The sequence below is a fragment of the Plectropomus leopardus genome, chromosome 7, assembly GCF_008729295.1.
Source record: "Plectropomus leopardus isolate mb chromosome 7, YSFRI_Pleo_2.0, whole genome shotgun sequence".
NCBI lineage: Eukaryota > Metazoa > Chordata > Actinopteri > Perciformes > Serranidae > Plectropomus > Plectropomus leopardus.
This window is the reverse complement of record NC_056469.1, coordinates 34,655,117-34,679,385: the sequence shown is the minus strand read 5'-3', so window position 1 is coordinate 34,679,385 and position 24,269 is coordinate 34,655,117. Positions and strand designations below refer to the sequence as shown.

The following is a 24,269-nucleotide window of genomic DNA, read 5'->3' as shown; positions in this document are numbered from 1 at the left end:
TACTTTGAGAGATGTATTTATAATTATGACCAATTATTAACAATACAAAAATTAGAAAGAGACATTTTCTCATAATTCTGACCATAATTCTTTCAGATTTATGAGAAACTTGTATTTTTTTTTTTAATTAAATCATTTTACCAGTTTTAGGAAGTTTTCCCACAGGCATAAGCCATGAATTTCTCTTTATTATAAAAATATTTTTTTCTTTTTCTAAAATTATCCCGATAATAAAATCATTTTTACGAAAAGCTTTTATGATTTAAATTTGTGGGAAAAAATCTAAATTTCTTTCTTTCTTTCTTCCTTTCTATTTTTTTTATTTTTTTTTCTTTCTTTCTATTTCATTTTTTTTCTGTTTATTTATGTTGTTATTTTTATTTTCATTTCTTTTTTTTCTTTCTATTTATTTATTTGTCTTTCTATATATCGCTATGTATTTTTATATTTGTCTTTCTTCCTATTTATTTATTTTTCTTTGGGGAAATTTGGTCATTGTAGTAAGAAAGTTGCAGTTAATTATGATAAAACGTTGAGGTTAGAAGTTATTTTTGTGTTAGGAGCAACAAACACACTTATTACAAAACGTATGTAAAAAACTGTTTTTGTACACTAAAATATAGCCAAAATAAAAAATCTCCCATTAAACAATTTAAATTGATTAATGAAAGCGCCTGATGCGCACGTCTTTTGCCAGGAGAGAAAAGTTTGGATAAAGGAGTGCGAGGGGAGCCGGAGGCCCCTGTGCTGCTTTGTGGGAACAACAATGACTTCAGTGTAATGAAATAATCTGTCAGGATTACAGCAGCAGGAGGGAAACGCCACACAAACATGAAGCTGCTAATCACAGATAAGCTGTTCAAAAGGTCATTTTACTGAGAAACTGTGTCACAGCTCGCTCCGGCATGATTCAGTCTTAACAAGGTTTTAACAAAGTTTTAACAAAGATAATTCTGTTTTCCATCATCAGGCGGAAAATCTCTCAAAGTTTCTCACGACTCTTTGATTTTGCTTCTAAGTGTTTCTTCTTCCTCTGCTTCAGTTTGTCACGTTTTATGTCTCCCACAATGCTCTTTGATATACTTCACCAGGCGGCTTTCCGTTACAGATTTATACGAAACTTGAGCGATATTTTTCTAAATGTTGATAAACACAATGTTGAGATGACTGTGTTTCCACTGGGTGATGTTGTGCGACTTCTCCTCTGGTGATAGCATCCAGTAACCATGGCGATGGATGTTCAAAACATCAGTTTATTGCAGACACCGGACTAGATATTATTATTTCCAATCAAAGGTGATGTGGGTGTGCTACGCTTCTGCGGTCTTGAAGACTGTTCATGCGTCACATGCTCTTCGTGAACATGATCATACCACAACTATGTTTCAGTATCACTTGATTTTTGTTATTCCAAATTATTTCCTCCTCAGAAATATATAAAAAGTTCTTACGAGTGAAATAAAACAATATAAACATTCTGTGATTCAAGGGTTTATTTCATTATTGTCAATCATTCATTATTTTTTAGTTATTTTGAAAAACTATTGTTTCCCCACATTTTTCTTTATTTTAAGGCATCCTTTACATCTCTGGTTACTATTTTTCCAAGTCATACAGTTTATCTTGCCTCCACTTTTTAGGAGAAATCTTTGTAGCTTCCTATCGCTCCTGCAAAAGGTTTTACATGTTTAAATGTTTATATTTGAGTATATGTGAGTAAAATCTATATTTGTCATTATATATCATATTGCTTCAAAATAATTGCTCTTTTATATGGAAATAAATAAATAAAAAATGTTTTGTCATACATAAAAAGCCTGTGTGATAAGATGCAATGCAGCATGCTCTCAGGTTTTGCTGAAAAAAGTGAAAAATAAGAATTAGAAAAAGGAAATAAATTAATACAGCATTATTTACATTAATAAATAAAAATATAGATATGTAAAAAAAAAATAAAAAATAATAATAACAATAATTCTGATGTTATTATTATTATTGTCGTTGTTTTTGTTGTTGTTGTCATTGTTATCAAAAATAAATGAATCAGTCTTAAAAATGCTCAGACACAGGAAATAAGATCTTATGATTTTTTTTTTCTGATGTTGCATTGTAAAATATATTTTTTTTAAAAAGTAAAACATTATTATTATTATTATTATTATTATTATTATTATTATTATTATTATTATTATTATTATTATTATTATTGTTATTATTATTATTATTATTATTATTATTATATTAACAACATTATTAAATAATTAGGCTATTTACTGTCAACCATCAGACTTAATGAGAAAAAGCGTTGCTGCCTCTTTACCGGTTATGCCCCGCCTAATCACACTTTCCAGTTCGATGATTGGTTTAAGCAAAAAACTCGCCGCCACGTCAACGGAGGACTGAGCTGTCAATCAAAAAGAGGCGGGCTCTACAGCTGGAGTTAATATATTCAGGCAGTTACAAAGTGGTGGAGGAGAGAAACGAAAAGAGCAGAGTGGAGCCGGCGGCGAAGCTAACTGCTAACTCGGATGAATCGTGCTGCCGGAGCAGAGAAAGAGGAGTTTTAACACCGTTTTTCTGGAAATGGAGGAAGACAACAACGAGCAGATGAGACCGCTCCTCACATCTGTAAGTTCCCCCTCAACTGTACCGGTTAGCCGGCGGCTAGCGACTCCTCAGCGGGCTGAGAATGAGCTCAGAAACGGAGGCTGAGGAGAAACTGGAGGCTTTTTTCCTCAGTGTGGTTTGAGGGAAAAAAAGCTCCTCGCAAAACTGAAATGTTTAAAATGTGTGTTTGTGAGAGGAGAAGTTGTCGGGTTGGAAACAACGGCTGGTAACCGACTGCTTTTGTTTTTAAGGGACCACGCTTCTGCCAGGAAGTGAAGTAACGATGCGCGTCTCATCATAAGTGAACCGTACTGAACGCCGTTATAAACTACGCTAATTCTCCTTAAATTTTCCTTTGTCAAATTGGTGTAGCTTCTAAAATACTTTTAAAAGCAAAATTGTACTTATCAGCGTCTAACCTTGCATTCGGCATAAATCACATCCATCTAACGGCCCACTTTTTTAGAACTTTTCGTCTTTTTTATGTGTGATTAGCTATCATTTCTCTAAGTCCCGCTATTACCGAATTACACTATCCAGGGTGGCAGCGGCGAAAAATTTTGGCCAATTATGAAAGAAAAAAAATTAAAAGAACTCTCATTTACATGCCGAACATTACAGGTGCCTGTAATTAATCATAACGTATGGTTAAATATGATGAATAAGGTAGACTGTTGTTGCTAAGCACAAAACCATTAAATCAAAAAGACAATCAATGGAGTTTGGTTAAATTTGTTTTCACTTGTATCTTTTGTATACGTGGATGGAAAGGGTGTTTGAGCAGACGACCCACTTTATCATTAATTTGTTGAAGTGCTCTGGAGGAAGGCAGTGTGAAAGCCTCCCAAAAAAAGCTGTCGGCAGAGCACGTGGAGATGAGTGTGTGTTGTGACGGGATGGAGAGACGGCAGCGTGGTGAGGTCTGCAGGGAAAAGATGGGCTGAAGCTCAAACTAATGCCCAGTTTATGTGCCCTTTGGGCAAGGCAGCTGTTCCAGTGATGCTGCATGAGAGGATGCTGGATGCTGTTACCATGGAGACCAGACCTGAGTCAGTGTTGTTTAGTTATAAACAACTTTGTAAACATGTTGAAAGCCTAATTGTGAAACTTCGGTGAGATGTCTGGATTATTTTCAGTTAGTAAAATGTTGCATGTGCAGATTGGCACTTTGAGGCATCATGATAAATAAATGATGAGTTACTTCTCATCCCAGTGCCTCTTTCAGGCCTGAAATCTCTACTTTCTCTTTGGTCTGGTAAACATACATGTGGGACTCGTGTATGTTTACATCGTTACATCATTCTAACTGTTCAAACATGAACTGCAAAGCTTTAACACCTGAGCAATCTGGTTTGATGTTTTGCAAAAACAAGGAGAGAAAGCAATGAGCACCTTAACAAGACATAAAGCTAAAAGAAAATGACTTTAAAATAAGCAAAAAGAAAAGGTATAGCACAGAAACAAACAGAAAATGTGCTAAAATGAACACAAATTGTTTTTTTCCTGTTACATGATTTTGAATATATAATCATAAGATTGTCAACATAGTTTTCTGCACATTTTTCCCTTATTTTCTAGTAAACCCCCTCAGCTAACTTGTAGGTCACTCCCTTCTCACCTTTTACTCTTTTTTTGGAAATTAACAGATTCATGCCAAGTTGTTCCTTGTCTTTATTCTGATGACTAGGGATGAAATAAATTTAAATTCGTAATAATTAAGATAAGCAATTATTGATCCCTGCATGAAGAAAAAACACTATCATTAAGGGAAATTTAAATATAGTTTTCTGGACCCCCACCCCTAATAATCCTAACAATCCTGTTATCAAAACATGTTTTACAAAGTGCTTTTCACATAAAATCACAATAAAACACAGACAGCCAAAAATACAACACAAATACAACTATAAAAACAATGGTTGAATTTAAAACCAAACAGAGCAGCGTAAGACTTGAGTGTCATGTCAGGCTTAAGGTTTGACAGTAATAATAATAATCTGTAGATATAAATTATAGGAATGCCTTTCGAACTATCAGCATTACATATTTAATCTTCTGCTGTGTGTAAATATAATTATCTAATTAGTTCTTTATCAGCTGATAATCCAAAGATAAGGACTTGTATTGGGATTGAAGCCAAAAAACTTGCTCGCATGGAAAAGAAAAGTGTTGACCGTGTTTTTATCACTGTCTCTATATATAAAAGGGCCTGTGATTACGAGCTGACACGTCTGACTGCTGACAGTCACACTTATTAATCAGTGTGAGGAGGTTTAGTTTCACAGCTCAGACACGTATTCAACCTGTGATCATCAGACTCATCGAGACTTTTCTGCATGCTCCAGTAACCATACCACCATGCTGTTTATTACGCCACATTTGGTATTTCACAATACACAATACACACAGCTGATTGTTACTCTTATTGTATGGATTGTGTATATTATTGTTGTTGTTCTTATGTATATATCTGTTGTGTATATCTACATCTCGCAAGCTCGTATGTGTCTATTATCTGTTGAATATTGTAGCATCAAGCACATATTTATATTTTTAACTAATATACAAGTTTTAAACATTTTATTGTAACTGAAGGTTGATTTTAAATGTTCTCATACTGGTGCTATTTGTTTATTACTGTTTTCCTTATGTTTTTTTATTTTTACACACCTTACATTCTCAATACATTATACATACTTATATATTTTTTTAAATATTTACTAGTGACTGTTAATTGTTCTTTGTATATCACTGTATTTCTATTTTGTTTTTAGATTTTACATACTTTATACTGTTACTTATTTGACATCATAGTGACTGTAACGAACCACAATGTCCCCCAGGGATCAATAAATTATTTCTTAATCTGACAGCTGATTGACAGCTGATTGACAGCAGCAGCAATGACTGACTTTGCATTCAAGTGACTGATGGTAATATTCGGAATATCAATTTTTAAGTGAAATAATAGTCAGAAAACCAACAACAAAAACTGAATATAACAGTGATGGAGAAGTGTGTATGCAGGCTGATTTTACTGTCTGGATTATAAAATGTTTGAATACACAATGTATTCAGTTATAAGAGCTCTCCAGGTTGATCTCCGTCTCTGGTGATCAGCGTTTTGTTTGATATCTCTGTGGTAACATATAGATGAGCCAGAGGGTCAAAGTTCAGTGTTATGAAGAAGTAGTATGTCCTGATTGTGTGCATACTGCACACAACAGTACATCCTTTTTTTAAGGACAGATGCAGTACCTACTAAGAGTAAAAAGCGTGCGATTCAGGACACACCCTTTCTTTTTAGGGGTCATGGGTCAAAAAATTCTGCTCTAAATTGAAGGTGCAACAGAAGAACTATAAAAAGCTGTTTCGTTTATTTAAATAATTATTGGAAGTGTAGTGCTTGAGTGAATGTGTAAAGTTATAATATAGACGGCTTTGGACATTAGTTGGGCTGTGTTTACTCAATTTTGTGAAGTTGTTGTGACTTAAAATCGACAAGTTTAATTGAATCAATATTTCTAAATTTTAGGAACTTCAGTAAACCAAGTGTACTGTGCTTTATTTTTTGTATCCTGCTGGTTACAAATTAGTCATTTATATTTATATTTTCTTAAACATGTCAATAAAACAGAACTCGTAGCTCTCCCAACAACTTAACAAAGTTAAGTCAGATTAAGTGGGTTTGGTGGAGTTGCTAACACGCAGAAAGAATGAGGAGATTTTATTTGTCATTTTTAAGCTGCAACAATTTAACAGAATAAAGTAAATATCCATCGACTTCAGGTAAACTTAACAGCTAGATATAAAGTGAACATAAATTCAGATTTATAGCTTTATTTTCTTTCACTTTTCGGTTTTGAACATTATTTTGAGTAAGATCAACTTTGTCAGATTTGACAGTGCAGAAGGCAAGAGAGCATAAAACATGAACCACAGCAGAGTGGTTTACTGAAGATGAGTTTTGGGGCGTGTTTAAAGTTTGACTCAATGTCCCTTTAAGCAGCTTTTATCGGGTTAAACTGGGACTCTGATTTGTGTCTCTGCAGACCCTCCCTGTCCTCCAGCTTGTTGTTTGTTGCTGGTCTCCAGTGAGTCTTTGTCACCAGCAGACGTGTCTGTCTCAGGCGGGACTCCTCTGTAACACCGCGCTCTGACGCGTAATCTGCCGCTGACTTCCTGTCTGCGGACGCTCCATGGAGACCGGCGTGAAGCTTTTCACTCTCCCGCCGCTGAAATCCCGCTCAGCTGTGAACAATGCGGAGCTGTGAAGCAGACGTGCCGGCTGAGCGGCCGCGGGGCTCTGCGGGGCTCTGCGGGGCTCTGGTGGAGCAGGTTATTGTTTGGTGCAGATGGAGGCGGAAGTGGCGGCTCGACGATAATAAAGCGTTTATTAGGCTCTTTGATCCCGAGCAGCAGCATGAGGTCAGGACAGGTGGTCCTCAGCCCCGACGGGGTTAATGCAGCGAGTCGGCGTGTCACGTTAAATGTAGAGCTGAGAGGAGGTGATTAATATGTGAAAGATAATCAGAGTGTGCGGTCATCCAAAAAGCTTTTACAGGTCAAATGTTCAGATATTCAGCTTCAGATCATTTAAATTTGAATGAGCAACATTTGGATCCAGCAGAGATCTTCATCAAATTATCATCAAAAGGCAGAACAAACTATATAGTAACATACAGCAAACTTTTTTTTTATTGAACTATTTTTCACTTAACAATGTCACCTATAGTCAATTCAAATGACTCCTATACATATATATCATAATCAAGAAATCACTAAACAGAATAATACTAATTAAAATTTGCATAATTATATACATAAGTAATTCTAAAAAAAAAACATACAAACAAATTAGAGCAAAACAAAAAATTAAATTAAAAACCCCAAAACAAAATAAATCCATATTCCTACATGGATATGCACCACAATCTACTGTTATCTACAAGCAGGCGGCTAGCTCTCAGATGCCCATAAAATGTGTAAGTGAGTCTCATGCACATTTTAAGCGATTTACTTTACAATCTGTTAGGGCTGGGCGATAAATGATTTTATCGATTAATAGTAATTTGTGGTTCAGAGCTATTTTTAACAATGCAAATGTTGATTTTCTTTAATTTTGCTTATTCCTCGCATTGATTTAATTAATAAAATACACTTATAAATTTCATTATAAAAGTACTCACTTTTTTTCTCATAGCCGTATTTTATTAAATGTTATTATAACAGACGTGTATTCTACTTCATCATATGACAGTAACTACTTTAAACTTTTTTGTAACTGCAGTTCATTCAATATATATATTTTTTATTTTAGTAGTTAGCATTACTTTAACAGGCATTTTAAAATGTTGATATATATATCGCGTATCCAGTATGGCCTTAAAATACTGCTGAGTGGTGGGGTGGATGATTGATCTGTGTATCCATTCAGAGTTGATCTGATCAGATCGATGGATGACAGGAGCAGCTGCTGCGAGTGTATGCAAACTTTTAGACTCAAAAGAATGAAGTGTTTAATTTTCAATGACCCTGAGGTTCTGCTGCTCCATCTGTGCCCAGAGTGCACTGTGAGCTCCGAGAGGTTGCAATTATGTATTCCAATAGCGCTCCCGATGAACGGTCCAGCTCCGAAAATATAAAATCAATAGGTGGCGGCAGATGTTTTTATGGTGGTGGGCCGGCACTAACGAACTTTGACTTGTAGCCTTAAATCACAAACACACAGTGACTGTTTCAGTGTGTTCAGGTTAGTGTTGTCAAGGCGTCCCAGGTGACTTGTGTTGACGTCAGCGGACTCGTCCTCAGGGGGCCGGTGCTCTGCGGCGGGCTGTTAGACGAGATCCTGTCTGAGTAGAAACCCAGTCCGCAGGGAAACAGAGGAGGAAGAAACTGTTCTCAGGAGGAATCTGTAGTAGCGGCATGCTTACATCATCTGCTGGATTGCCGAGTGTGGAAAAGTTGTTTGTTTCCATTTTTAAGATATTTTCAGCAGCTGCACATTTGAACAATCTCCACGCAGGATCAGTTTTGTAAAAGTGGCATGTTTACTTTAGATCAGGGATGGGCAATTATTTTTCCAGGGGAGGCACATGAGAAACCCAGATTTTTTTGCTGGGGGCCAGTCACACCATAACACCCAATTTTAGCGTTAGATTAAATGACAGAACATATATTGTGCACTTATTCAGCATTTTGTTAGGGAAATTAAATGTAGGAGTCTTTAAATATTGTACAGGACTGACTGTAAAAACATATCCATTAAAAAAACTAAACTAAACCAAAAATCTCTCTGCATGTAGTTTCACAGTTCATCAAACATTAGTTTGCTGGACAATTCACAAAGTTTTATCAGTGACAAAAAACAAAAATTAAAATTTACAATCATAAGCTTCACAAAATGCTGTTTTAAACACTAGACTATAGATCGCTGACATTCGAGTTTAACGCTCACCATCAGACTGATGAAGAGCGTGGAGGTAAAAACGTCACCCTGCTGGTTGTTCACTTAAATGTATTCATAGGAGCGTAGTCTATGGACTCTGTTTTTCATCTCTTGCATGATTCAACTATTTACCGTGGTCTTGTGATAAAAGAAAAAGTCGTAATAAATCTTTATATTGAACTTGTAGAATTCAAATACTCAAAGATCACAATACTCAGCACCTCAGTATGATGATAGCACTCCTAGAAATCTCTTAAAATCGTAGAAATGTCCAAAGGAAATGTCCTAAAGTCTCAGAAACTGCAAAGAAATGTCCTAATATTCTAGAAAAGCACTAAAATCCTGGAAATGTCCTGAAATCCTAGAAATGTCCTAAAATGACTGACACAACGGGAGATATAGGTGGCGATTCAGTAGTCTAGACGTGTGTGTGTGTGTGTGTGCGTGCGCGCGCGTGTGTGTGTGTGCGTGTGTGTGTGTGCGTGCGAGCGTGTGTGTGCAAGCGTGTGTGTATGCGTGCGTGCGTGCGCGAGTGTGTGTGTGTGCGCTCGCATGTGTGCACGAGTGTGTGTGTGTGCGTGCGTGCGCGTGTGTGTGTGTCAGTCATGTGGAGGCTGTTTGCCTGCAGCTGGCCTTCTGTATCTCATGATCCAACATCACCGCTGTCTGATGCAGCCGGTTTTAAACAGTGTTTTATCGTCCTGCCGTCGCCATGACACCAGAAACACAAAGATGTTGATGACAACAGGCGCTAAAAAACGTCTCAGAGAGTCTGGAGGCAGAAAGTTGGCGTCTAAATGTTGTTGGAGGTTGAAGTTGTTTATTTTATTTTATCTTTTTAGTTTTGATTTTATTTTTTATATTTATAATCTTTCTTTCTTTCTTTCTGTATTTCTTCCTTTTCCATATATCTGTATTTCATTCTTTCCATATTATGTCTTTCTTTCTTTCTTATTTGTTTGTTTGTTTATGTCGTTTATTAGATATTTGATATGAAAAATACAAATTAACACAGTACAATTTCAGCCCGTCACAAACTAGTTGCAGTGAATGATGTCTTACGTGTGGAGATTATAGCTTTTGCTAGTTTCCAACTCCTGTCCCTGGCTAGGCTTTTAGGAAAGGAAAAGAAAAGAGGAAGATATCAAGAAAAATAGAAGATATAATGATGATGTTAAACATCCTCTGAGAGGGATTTTCCAACAGCTCCAGCAGAAGACGGGGGAGCGTGTTTTTGTTTTCCTCCTTTCTTTCTTGGCTGCAGTTATATTTGCAGCTTTACGGACTCTGAAATGAGTCTCACTTCCTCCTTTAGAGGTCAAACAGCAACAGAAGGAAGGAGAGAGGCCTGATCTACGTTATTTATGCGCTCATAAACAAAGACACATGTTGTAGTCTAATACAATCAGGTCATTAGCTGTGTACACTCTGAAGAATACTTTTACTGCTTGGATTCATGCTGACTTTGTTCTGAAGAATAAACAGATCATAAAATAATTTCGTTTTTTTCATAGTTATTAAAGCCAACTGGAAATTCATTTTGCTCCTTACAATGCTTTAATAGCTCCTTTCTTTCATAAGACAATAGTGCTAATACAAGAACATTTTCCGATTATTTCCCTTCATTTCTCTGAGTTTTTACTGAGAGGTTTGTTTGCCAAAGTCGCCACGCTCTTGACATAAACGCTCTTTATGGCCCGACGAATGTCACCTTCTCTCATGTGCAGTTTTTGAGGTAAATGGGTCATGGGGTCACTGTGTTACTCTCCTGACCTTGCGCTGAGCTTTGCCCGTGTGGCAGCATAAAGGAAGTTGGTGGTGTTTTGGTTTAGACCAGTGATAATCAACTTAAGGTCTGCAGGCCAAATTTGGCCCTCAATAGGGTGCCGGGTGGTCCAACAGACATTTTTTTTAATTAGCATAAAAATAAAGTGATTTGCACTGGGAATTGTTTTTCAAATTTTAGTTTGCATAAAAAAGTTTACATGCCAGAGTTCATAAAACAGCATCAAAATGGAGCGTGTTTATCAAAACGTGCCAGTGGAGCATCCCCTGCAACTAATTTCCTAAAATCTTAGAAATGTCTTTAACACCCTAAAATCCTACAAACACCCCTAAAATCCCAGAAATGTCTTAAGATCATAGAAATGTCCAAAAGAAATATCCTAAAATCTCATAAACATCCTTACATCCAAGAAATGTCCTAACATTCTAGAAAAGCACTAAAATCCTGGAAATGTCCTGAAATCCTAACAACATCCTAAAAATCCTAGAAAAGTCCTGAAATCCCAGAAATGTCCTAAAATCCCAGCAATGTGAAAAAATCCTAGAAATGCCGTGAAAGTATAGAAATGGCCACATATCCCAGAAATGCCCTAAAATCCACGAAATTTACGTAATTTATGTAAGAAACATCTTAAAGTCCTAGTAACTTCTTAAAATCTTAAAAACTGCCTGATGCCTTCTGTCATTTTGCAAAAGGGCCCCAAGCAAAGCAAGCTGACTGTCCCTGGTCGAGATATAGCGCTGAGAATAGTCGTCTAATTCTGTTTCTGGCATCAATCTGCCATCACTTTGGTGATTTTATTAATAAGAGCAAAATAAATACGCCCACACAGTCTGTGTTCACTGAAAGTAACTTTAGCACTTGTTGCTGTGCGTTTGAAACCAGGACTCTGCGTGCTGTAATTTACGCTGCAGCCTGTAGGAGACTCTAGTTTACCTTCAAACTCTGTCCACACTGCTCTGAAGAAACCCTCTTCTTTCTTAGGAAATAATAACCAGAAACAGTGTTGGTTTACATCTATCTGAAAAGACATTATCAGTTTTGCTGAACAAAAATTTTTGTCTAACTTTTGGACTTCTAACTTCTGTGTGTGTGTGGGTGTGTGTGTGTGTGTGTGTGTGTGTGTGTGTGTGTGTGTGTGTGTGTGTGTGTGTGTGTGTGTGTGTGTGTGTGTGTGTGTGTGTGTGTGTGGTGAATTTTCCCACAGTTCTCGGTGTGTTTTGTAAACGCTGCTGCAGTCCAGATGTGGTTTTGCCTCTCAGCTGGTTCTCCTAATATGGGAGTGACAGTACAGACTGGAAGATAAGCCTCTGCTCTCTGGGGAGTCAGATCGGATTTTAGTATTGCTACATAATTGTGTAGGTGTGTGTGTGTGTCCATGATATTTCAATAATATCCAGTTCTTATAATACCAAAGCTTTTGAAGAGGATAAATTCACCATATTTTAAGTAATCTGTGTTGGCAGTAAGTGCAGTCAGTTGAAACAATAAATTCCTCAGCGTGTGCTGTAGCCTATAAACAGAGAAGTTTTTCCAAGTTTTCCTTCTTGCACAGCCGTTATCACAGCGCCTGCATGTACAAGGATGCATTGCGCCTGCGCTCAACCCCGAAATACTCCCCAAACCTGCCCAGCACATGGAGGTGGGCGTCTCAAACGCAGCTTTGTATATAAAAAGGAAAAGTGTCTGAAATTAGAAATGACCTTTATGTTTGAGCTAGAAGGGCCAATTGATGTGGCAAAAAGTTTAAGCTTGATACATTATTGGTCTAGATTATACTATACACTACATTGGTGTATATCTGTTAATCCTTTGAAACCTGGATCCATATCAGTTCTCTTGTGCTGCATTCAGATGACTTTCATAAGTATTTAAACCATGGAAATCTGAAAAAAAAAGTTTTGACTTCATTGCAGCATATATGACAAAAGGCAATGAACTACATGGTAGCTGGCAGCGCGGATCTCCGCTGGTAGCTGTGATGACACAGGGCGGATCGCCATTGGCAGCGGAGATCTCCGGCACAGCGTGGGTCTCTGGTACGGCCGCTGGTAGCTCTGACATGGTGGCTGGCAGCTGGGATTATTTAAATTCTACAGCAAAAGTGCAGTCTGTCAAAAACTGGAGGTGTTTTAGTTAATAATATGTGACAGTAATGCTTTAAAGGAAAAACAGTATCCGCTTGCATTATGGGCAATGTAGGACCCAGAGTTTTTTTTAAGATTTTACAGAAAAATGTCATTTTAAAAATGTTTTTCTTGCAAACATTTTCATGAGTGTGATTTTCCTTGTTATATTATGGTTTGCATTAACATATATCCCATCATGCCTTGTGCATGCAATGCCTGGACTGTAACAGAGGGTGCAGCCCTGAAGACTTATTTTGTAGGACCTGTATGTTAGAGATTCATCTGTTTGCAGCCAGAGTTTAAACGTCACCTTCTTGCAGAAGTGCCTCTGAGCCAAACGCTGAACCCTGTGCAGCGCCGGGCGTTATGTTCCCCGCCTCAGAGCACACTGTTTCCTGTTTCCTTCCACTTCAGATGAATGGTTTTATTGTCCCCCTCAGGTCAGTTTAGGCCCAATAAAAATGATTTGTGACTCGATTGTTTTGATCTTACATAAGTGTGTGTTTGTACAGATTTTTATCTATTAGTCAGAGTGTGATGTTGAACCGCCTCCTGCAGCAGACTTTCCAAAACAAAGCTCCTCACAGAAGGCTGTCTCGGGCCGCGTTTAGACGAGAATGACCCTACTAAAAATGTAAGTCTTTCCTTTGCGTTTAAAAATAGAAATCTGCGTTCATATGATAACATTGTGAAAACAATCCTTGTGTACACGGATCCGCAAAAACAACCGAAAATGCTGCAGTATTTATGCAAGGACAGTGGTTGGGGGTGTAACTTTGCATAAAGGCATTATTCTACAGAACAGTGAGTATAAACAAACAAGAAGACGATGGCAATTATTTGGCGCATGTAATCCACGTGTTTTCGCTGATCACAATAGTGGTGCAATGAATCTGCATTTTGCTGGAGGGGCATAAATAAACTCAGCAGAGCAGCACAAACACGGCTAAGTAGTCCGTCGTTGTTGTTATTGTTGTCCTCCTATTCGCGCACGGCTATTTGTGTGAAATGTAATGCGCCTGCACGAAGTGCGGCCATCACCTCACACAGGATCCGCACATTGCCACTTTATTCACTGACAGAAGGGGCGACGCTTTCAGAAACTTTTCAGGAGCCCGATTTTAAAAGTTTTCACTTTCAAGCCCCACAAAACACTGTTGTCGTGTGAGCGAAAGGCCAAACCGCAACAAAACTTTAACCTTTAGTGAAAAACTGTTGCTGTGTAAACGGCCCTTACTCTGACAGTCAGTTTGTGACATTTGTTGAGAAACTTTTCCGTTTGTGTGAACAGTCCGATTTTTTTCTGTCCTGTCCTCACTATCAGTCATATTTTGACTTCACCTGTGAACGTGCAGCTGTGACGTCAGAGCTCACCTGTGCATGCACCACTTTGATCAGGTGTCTGTGCGTCAGGCTGCGGACTGAAGTCTTCCCTTTGTTTTTAGTCTGTGGAGCAGAGGGCAGAGACATGAGCTTCCATAACATGGATAAATACCATCAGAAACCTCTGATTTTTAGCATGAAAATGAATGCAGGCTGTTCACAAAAGACTCCTTCAGCAGTAACAGTCTTGTTGCTGTGTGTACTGTCACATACTGTACGCACAGCAGGAGGAAATCAGATTATGCAATGTGCTGCAGAGTTCAGTGCAACAGCATGAGGCTGAGTTATAATTTCAGTGCAACAAAGAGGAAGCATGATGCACAGATGTAGTTCAGTATTTGTAATGCAACATGCATTTGTGCAGGGGGCTTAGAAAAAAAATCTGTTCAAATACAAAAGAGCAAAGGGGCTTTAACAAATGTCACACATGACTGCATGTTCATTTAACCCACAGAACTGTCACTAAGCAGAGTGTCAACATATAGAGGAAGTAAGTGTGTGCTCACAGCTCACAACAAATACCAGTGTTTAGTGGTGGTGACCTTCTTTTGTTTGATAATGTACAGAAATTTAGAAACCAGTAGAACCATTAAAGATAGGATACTGGTAACATCTCTAAATGAGCTTAAACTCACCATAAACCTGTGTGAAGCTGCAGATTCAGCTGATGGTACTCTACCAGAGACACACAACATGATGTAATGACAAAAACATCGCTCGAAGCCCTTCAGTCGGGTTGGACCTCTGAGAGATGCTGCAGGAGAGAAGTTGATCAAACTGTTTATTTGTCTTTAGCAGACATTTCTTAAGCTTTTGTTGAGAGGAGATGTTTTGAAGCCAGCTGAATATCTGTCAGATGACATTTAAAATTGGTTCCTGTTAAAAGTCGAGTTCTGTGTCCGTATTCGGTCATCGGTTTATTTTCAGAGCCTGGAGGAGTGTGTTTGTGTGCTGAAACAGAAGAGGAAATATCAAACCTCCTCTATCATATGTGCTCTTTGTTCATGTTGTGGCTTGTTGCCGTTTCTCATAACTCCTGATGCAAGTGGAAGCAGTGTGGTATTAACTGTTAGGCACGTACAAAGAGGGTGGAGGGTTTCCATAGGATTGTTGCTGGGGAAGTGGAAAATATTTATTGCTTACAGATGCAAAACACAAAGCTGTGTACTTTAAACCTTTGAAAGAAACAGCAGCTACACATGCAGAGAAACGTAAGAGCTCTCACAACTTCATTTCGACTAGAGTCTTAAATGTCATTAAGTTTAATTAAGAGAGTGTAATGACTCGTTTAAAACTAGAAACACAACTAGAGGTGCTCTAATCGATCAGCAGGTGACTGTAACAGGCACAATTTTCAGTTAAGTTACTGTTTCTCTCAATGAGTTTGGCTGTAAGATAATGGCTTTAATTTTTTATTTTTATGTAGGTCGGCCTATTTTAGGTGGCTAAAAACATATCAATTAAGGCACTGTTTGCTCAGTTTGATTTTATGTATGTGACACGAGGGTTTGCTTACCTGTTGATTCGGTCCGTATTTCTTTGGAACTGGAATTTACAGGACGGACTTTTAACAATTTCTAAATCGAATCAACCAACAAAATTGGTGCGTTAGGACTCAGGTTTGTTTTCCAACTCGTTGACTTGGGACTTGACTTCAGACTTGTATCATATTTGGCAAAACTTCAATGGAAACACCTCTAGGTCACGTGATGCTGTGTCTGTGTGCTTGTCAGTAGGAACTGGCTCCTTCATGATGCAGCAGGAGCTACAAGAGCTGTTATTGCATCACATAAGAAAGCTGAGCAGATCATCCAGCAGTTTTGAATCCACAATTCCTCTGTGAAATCGTGGACTATCAGCTCCCAGAAATCCCTCATACGTGGCCGCTCCCATGTATAAGGGACTCGTCTTTCCATTATGGCTCCATAACACGCCTACGTGGCCTTGGATTGTAAATAATGACGGCTAGTTTGGTGGCTGCAATAGAAATAAAGCTGCTAATGTTTTGAACATCCGTCGCCATGGTTACTGAGATGTTATCGCCAGAGGAGAAGCTGCAGAACATCACTCAGTGGAAACACCGTCATCTCGCAATTTTGTTTTATCAGTGTCTTGAAAATATTCTTAAGTTTTGCTCAAATCTGGAATGGAAACGTGCCTATATAGTCTTTGTGTATGGGGCGCCCCCTCTACCAGGTGAGCTAGTGTCGCCCCCAGACTTGTGTTTTGCTGTGGGACTGTGGGAGTTGTGTTTCACTTCTTAAAGAGAAAACAAATATGTATGGTCAAGTACAAATAGTTTCTGGGTGTAAATTTGCAGAGTTATCAGAAGTACCAGAGTTTAAAGTGAAGTATTTCCAGTTAAAGTAGGTCGGGGTCGTTTCAGTTGAGTTCAGTTCGTCAGTCTCTGCTCTGTTTGTCTTTTTCTTGCTCAGAAATGTGGATGACTCGTCGATCAGACGCTCCGCCTCCTGTTTTTTTTCTTCTTCTTTGCTGCTGTGTTTGCAGACTTCCAGGCTGCTGTTCGCTCTGACAGGCACTCAGTGAAGCAACACACTCGGCTATAAATACATAAATGTGGCCGAGGCTCTTCATGCAGCACAGCGTCTGTATTTACATACTGAAGCTGGACGACTTGCAGAGCCGCTCGCTGCGGCTGACAGTCAGTTTGTGTCTGAGCTGCTGGATTTATCTTTCAAACTGTGAGGAGTTCACTGCCAGGACATTTTCCTCTTGCTTTGGACGTTGAGAGCTTTTTGGAATTTGGGTTAATTTGACCCAGGTGACTCTGTTTTGGGATAGAACAGCAATGGGAGACTTTTGGGGAGATATTGCCAGTCAGAGGGTGGCCAGAGCGATGTCACTGGTATGTATCTGCTGCCAAAAAGACACATTTTCTGCTGTCAGTAAAGTTTGGTCGGGGCCTCATGAGGCTTCACTTTACTCACAGATATAATTAGAGACGAGTCACAGATTTTTTAAGTGCGCACAGAGCATGAATGGCGTGTTGAATTTCATTCAGGCTCATCTGAAACATTTGAGGAAATGAGGCAGTTAAACAGGAAAAGAGAGATCACATCTGATCTGATATACGCCAAGACAAAGTACACAAGAGTGACACTCATGTACAAACATCCAGCCTCTGAGTACACTAGGGTTGTACTGGTATGAGATTTTCACTGTACGATAACTGTCTCAGAAAGTATCATGGTGTCACGGTATTACAGAATTGTTATCATTATTATCAGTCATTAGTGACTCCTTTCTTGTGCTGCTTTCAGATGCCTTTTATGAATATTTAAACTATTTAACCCTGAGCAAATTAGTGCTCTCTTTCAAAGATCAAAGGGAAAAAAGGTGATTAGAAACTTTGTGAGAAATGTTAGAAGAAATTAGTAGATTTAGAAAAAAACAAATGCTAGAGGAAATGTCCAAGGAAAAAAAACGATATGTATAAAAATCAAAATTACAGATCTGAAAATTTTGTATAATTTTTTAAGCACTTTTTCCAGACTATTTTCTCCTTTTTTTTAATTAAAAAAAAAATTTCTTTTCCTCGTATCTTTCTTTTTCATGGCGTAAGATATGTTCCCTGTGTAACTAATTTAAAATCTAATGCTGTGCCACATGACTGCTGAAATGTCAACAGTTCAGTATCACGTTATGCACAAGTGTGTGCAGCTAGTTAGAATCACTCGCCTCAAACTAGAAAACCAACTAGAGATGCACCAATCAATCAGCTGGTGACTGCTTAATCTGATGCAATCAAATTCACATGCATTTATTCAAATAAAATTAATTAAAATAAATAAATGTAAACTAGCAAAAAATGTACATGCATATGCTGAAAGATGGTTGTGAAGCCTGTCTGGGAATAAATTACAACTTTTGAGAATGAGTTGCAGCAGCTCTGCCAGTATCAGTTACTGTCTGTGCTGCTGCAACCCATTCTTAAAAGCTGTAATTCATTCCCATGCAGGCTTCACGTGGTTTGATAGCTATTTTGTTAATCTAACTAGCAGACTGCAGTTTCACAAATATTCATTTATTTGTGGTGGCCCACCACAATCGAACTTGAATTTGTTTGCCTTTATATTTTGGTCCTGGACCCTTCATTTGAAGTGCTAGTACATACCTCTCTGTGATGCATTGCACCACATTCTCAGAGTGCTGAGCATACTCTGGGCACAGATGGAGCAGCAGAACACCAGGCGCAGTGAAAGTGAAACTTAATTGTCAATTATGCTAAGTCTAAAAGTTTGCTTTCACTCTCCTCTGCAGCAGCTCATCCATTAATCTGATCTGATCAGCTCTGACCAGATTGACCGATCAATTATCAACTTCTTGACTCAAACTTCAAAACTGGAAAAAAAAAACTCATGAAGAGCTCTGCCTGCACTGCATTCACAGACCACCAAAAATGTTGACATTTAGAGAGGGGAAACAAGATTTTTTTTTTTGTTTTTTCAAAGACACACACACACAAGATAAAAAAAAAACATAAGTATCACATTGTACACATTAGTGTATGCAGCTAGTTGGAAAGAAAGGAAAGTTACTGTGTGCTAGCAATTTGCTTATCTGCAAGTGCAAGGGAAGAGCGTCCTCAAAAAGTTGCATAAATATGGCTTTTGAATGAGAAATATGTGGCTCAAGAGAGAGGCAGACTCCAGCCGTGCTGGATGTCGACTCTGCACCAAAATGTTTCGATGTTGGCAACATGAGGAAAGCGGTCAGGTCTGGCCAGCCATACCAAAGAGAAAACATCAAGACTGCCAAAATTTCGCTCAAGAGACCGCCAGCATCGGCATATAGCAGCGTTCAGGTCATGGAAAACCTGTAAAAGTCATTTCCTAAGCCTGGAAAAGTCATGGAATAAAATCATATCATGTAAATACAAAATCATACAAAAATCATATAATGTGTAATATTTTTTATGGCCTGATTTTTGAAAGAAAAGAGTGGTATTAGTGTGTGTAATATTAAAGCGGGGGCCTAAGGGGTAAATAAAGCCATGGAAAATGGGTAAAATATAATGGAAAAGCCATGGAAAAATTAAAAAATTTCATTGGCATAAATGTGTTGGAACCCTGAATAAAACCACGTACAGAGAATAAGTCATGTGCAATTTTTTCATATTTAAAACTCTTCCAAGAACAAATCCAACAGTCTTTTCAGTCTTGATATTTATGTGATTGTAAATTTCTAGAAATAAATTAAAATAAATAAATAAATCAGCTGCTTTGAAATCAAAACCACGTTCCATAATTAATTTTAAACTCCCTTCATTTTCCTGAAGATGCAGCCTAAAAATAAACGGCGCTAAAACAGCTCTAGCTGCTGGTGTCACGAGGATCCCGAGAGCTGAGAGTCAAAGTTCAGACAGAGAAACACTGTGTACAGAATACGCCTCGACACTCTAGAGACGTTTCTATATCCGAAAACTGATCATCAGATTCCTCCGGCCCAAATTTTATTTTTAGAATCCTTTAAACTGGATGTCACCACCACATTATCTCTTCAGGTCTTTCCCCTCCGCAGTCAATGTCCTCTTTGTTTTATCTTCCTCATCTAATGTGTTTTTAGAAATCTGCGTCGGGCTGCAGCTCGTACAGAAAGCTGCTTAAATGACCGACAGTCAGATCTAATTTGTTATTGGATTTGGCTTGAGGTTATTTTCACATCCTGTCACTCGGTGTGAACAGGATATTTAACTAAGCCTGTGTTCAAAGTGCAGATATACCTCAAGTGGGCCCATTACAGAAAGTGTTTGCATGTCGGTGTTTGGGGGTTTTTTTTTTTCACAGAAAAAAAATCTCACCTCACAACCACGTGTTTATGTTAGATCACCAGCGGCTGTTTTACTGGACGTCAGGTTGAGTTTCAGTTTCTGCAAACAGAGTGAACCTCAAGACAAAGAGGCTGCAGGAGGTGAATTAGGAGACTTTCACATCAGGGACTCGTACAAAACCACCGTCCACAGGTGAAGCGAAAGACATGTTTCCATCGCAATTTTGAAAAATATGGCTTTTTCAAATCACCTGAAATACAATCTCATGAGATCAGAAAAACTTTTTTTTTAAATTAATGTGCTTCCATTAGGTGTATTTTATATTTTGAAATTTCAATTTGTGCAGTTTAAGGTCTTAATGGTCTTGCTCTCCTCATTAAGCTGATTTCCATTACAGATTTGTGCAAAACATAAGTGATATTTTTAAAATGTAGATGAAACACAGTTGTGAAATGGCTGTGTTGTTCTGTGACTTCTCTTCTGGTGATAACATTACAAGAAAAATGGTGATGGACGTTCAAAACAGTAGCAGCTTTATTTCTATTGCAGCCACCGCACTAGCCTTCATTGTTTCCAATGATTATTATCATTATTTCCATTTCCACGTCGGCGTGTTATGGATGATGGAAAGGTGAGGCCCTTATACGTGGGAGCGTCGGCGTGTGAGGGATTTCTGGGAGATGTAGTCCACGATTTCACAGAGGAATTGTGGATTTAAAACTTCCTTATGATCAGCTCAACTTTCTCAGATATGTGATGCAATAACAGCTCTTGTAGCTCCTGCTGCATCATATCATATCGCGGTAAATGGGAGTTTTTTGAAACTTACATGTTTCCATTAGGCACATTTCATATTCAGAGTTTCAGTTTGCGCAATTTGAGGGTAAAATGGAAACCTGACTACTTCTCTGTTGTCATATTGGTTCCCATCAGATATCAACAACGTTCTGATTTTCTATAATTTACACAAAAGTCAGATTTCACACCGAGCTGGTAAAATGCAGCAGAAGGAAAGAACCCAGAGATCCACTTTAAGATATGAGGATGTCGCTGCAGATGGGATTTGAGCTAAAGGAAAAGAAAAACAGCGGGGTCACGTGTCTGTAATTATTTGCGGGTTGTCGGTCTGTCAGCGTGTTGTTTGGTTGATATACTAACAGACGATACGATGACAGACGTGGAGGAAACCTCTGAGCTCTGTGAGAACACCGCTGGGGCTGTGAAATCTATCTTTAACCTGGATTACTCGGGCGGATCGCGTCACTCACAGTTTATTTGGACCTGGACATCACCTCAGGTCATCTACACTTTCACTACATCGGCACAAAGTGCCGGCCTGTGCTCCCCGCCGGGGTGACAGAGAGGTCGTCTGGCACAGATGAGCTGGACGCTGTTTCCTCTTCACGTGTTGTTTGACAGTTTGATTAATTTCTGAAGGGCAGGGATGCATCGTACATTGCACTCTGCTCATTGCTGCAATTACACAATGACATCTTAGAGTTTCGTTTGCTCTCTGGGTTTGACACAAAGTCACTTCAACTGCAAAAGCGCAAAGAGAAAAGAATTTGATAACAGGATTTTTAAAAGCAGTTTGTTTTTTGGAAGTTTATTCTTGGGATCAGTGCGTGTAACAAAATGAGCTCAGTCAATCTAGATATTAGTGCATCACATATATATCGACAGTGGTAACTAGGCCTGCATGGTGGTGCGACCGACATTTGCAGCAGCCTCTTTTTGTATATTTTTGTGTGTGCCGGACATGTCTGTTGAGTTTTTTATCTTCGGCATTTGATATTGTTTGTTTTGTTGTATTGATATTTATTGCTGCCTGTTTTTAAATGCACTGATTGGAGCTGGTGAGAAATGGTATCTTGTTTCTTTCTGTTTATGCAAAAACTCATTTACTAATTGAGACGGACACAGACCACACCTGATGCCTCACAGCGTCACCGTCATAAGGGAGAGCTTGAAGCCACAAAGCTTCAGTGTTAGGTGAGGGAGAGCCTGGTGTGCCTCTGACTGCTTACAGCTTTGTGGTACTGTGTAGTTTAAGTTAAAAAACTGCGACAGTTATCAGTGCAACAGTCTGTGTCCACTGTTCCAAATTAGTCTGTTAAATTTCGTGCGTCTGACATGATGAGTGTCCTCACTGTGAAATATGGTTAAATTTTCCTGCTCTGTGCTGCAGGACAGAGCTTCACTCGGGCTGAGCTGCGGGGGGGCTCACGTGTTTGTGCTCCCGTGCTGCTCACACCGACACCGAAATATCTCGACTCAGTCAATAAACCCGTTAATAACTGTTGAGTATAATTATCCTTCCTGACACTGTGTGTGTGACAGGCGCAGCAGCAGGATCACAAACACCGATATGGCGTTAGTCCTCTGAAATAAAAAAAATCTATGTCTGAATGCCTAAATCGAACACCGAATACCTCCCCAGTTAAGAAAAACTTGAATAGCTGAATATTCAGGACCAGTCCTATGAAAAATAGGCCGTGACACACCAAGCTGAAGGTCGGCTGCGGTCAGCGTCGGGCTGTTGGTGAGCATCTTTCTATCGCAGCAGCCGCAATAGCCGTCATTATTTCTAACTGAAGGTGACGTGGGCGTGTTATGTGAGCGATAATGGAAAGGCGAGCCCCTAATACGTGGGAGCGGCCACGTATGAGGGAATTCTGGGAGGTGATAGTCCACGATTTTGTAAGTCATGTGACCTTTAAAAGCAACTGTTGCAATTGCAGTTTGATGAAATATGGCTTTTTCATATTCCCTGAAATACCACCTCATGCGAGCTTAAAAACTTTTTCACAATAAATAGAACTTTTTTCAAAATCGATTTATTTCTATGAGGTGTATTCTATTGTACTTCTATTCTATTCTATTTGAGGGTTAATGGAAACCCGCCTAATGTTTTCCTGGTGTCAGGCAGCCTGAGTGTTAACAATAACACCAGTAACACCAGCAATACCAGCGCGGACACACAGACTGGCTGCGTGGTGCTGTGAGGGATTACAGATGTGTCTGTCTGTGCAGTGACGGATCAGAGGTGGAGCTGTTTCTTTAAGCCATTCTGTCAGAGTCTGTGTGTGTGTGTGTGTGTGTGTGTGTGTGTGTGTGTGTGTGTGTGTGTGTGTGTGTGTGTGTGTGTGCTATCTGTCAGCATGCTGCTGTACAAACAGACAGCAGGCTGTGAGCTCAAAGTCGCAGCAGAGTTATAACCAACCAGCATGGCGCTGCACTTCCTGTCTGACACACTCCACGCACACCAGCACCACAGCTCTCTGAGTGTGCGTGTGTGTTTGTGTGTGTGTGTGTGTGTGTGTGTGTGTGTGTGTGTGTGTGTGTGTGTGTGCGCGTGCGCGTGCGCGTCACTTCTGAGCAGTAAACCCTCTCGTCATGTTTATTTGATTAGCTGAGTCTCTCTGTGCGTCCAGCTGCTGACAGATTCTGATGTCCAGCTGTCGGACCACTTCCTGTCAACATTATTGATGACGGTGTTAAGAGTCGTGGCGTTCCCACCGTCTGCGGGCGGAGCCAGACAGTCTGAGTGTGTCACATCGATCAAACAACAGTTTAATGAAGTTAAAGTTGTTATATTACACTGATTTGAGGAATGCTTCTGTCCAAAGTGACACGTTGAATTTAATTTTGATGACGGACACTTTGACTTGTGGCAGGAGCAGCTGTGGATCAAACTAACCACCCTGTGATTATTTCATGTATATTTTTAGGGAATTTTATGTGTTTATTACTCGGGAACGACAGACATCTTGTGGTTCATGGTCTGTTACGCCTGCCGTTTTTTCTTAAAAGTTTTAAACCTGCATCATTTACATCTATACGTCGCTGCCTTTTTTGGTGTCTGTCGCTCAGTGCAGTAATGGGACACCAGCAGCACATCACTGTTAGTTTAGTGCGTCTGAAACCTTCCTGTTCAGTCAAAACACCTTTATATAATTGACTAAGTTATTTAATTTTCTTTTTTTTCTTTTTTTCTCTGTTTGTGCTGCAGGGCAACGATGAGGAGGCAGTTTTGGACCGCGGGAAGACCAGCTCCACCCTCCACACCAACTTTGAGAAGGAAGAACTGGAGAGTAAGTACTCTGTTTACACACACACACACAC

At 39.1% G+C, this 24,269-nt stretch overlaps 1 protein-coding gene across 1 annotated transcript in view; it reads left to right on the top strand.

The window, feature by feature from the left end:
• Positions 1-2,470: 2,470 nt before the first annotated feature.
• The window catches only part of LOC121945528 (sodium bicarbonate cotransporter 3-like), a 51,368-nt gene continuing 29,569 nt past the window's right edge, over positions 2,471-24,269 (top strand). Inside the window, 2 exon segments of the mRNA XM_042489750.1 lie at positions 2,471-2,628; positions 24,157-24,238. Of these exon segments, the coding sequence (XP_042345684.1) occupies positions 2,584-2,628; positions 24,157-24,238 (127 nt within the window). The 5' untranslated portion in view covers positions 2,471-2,583.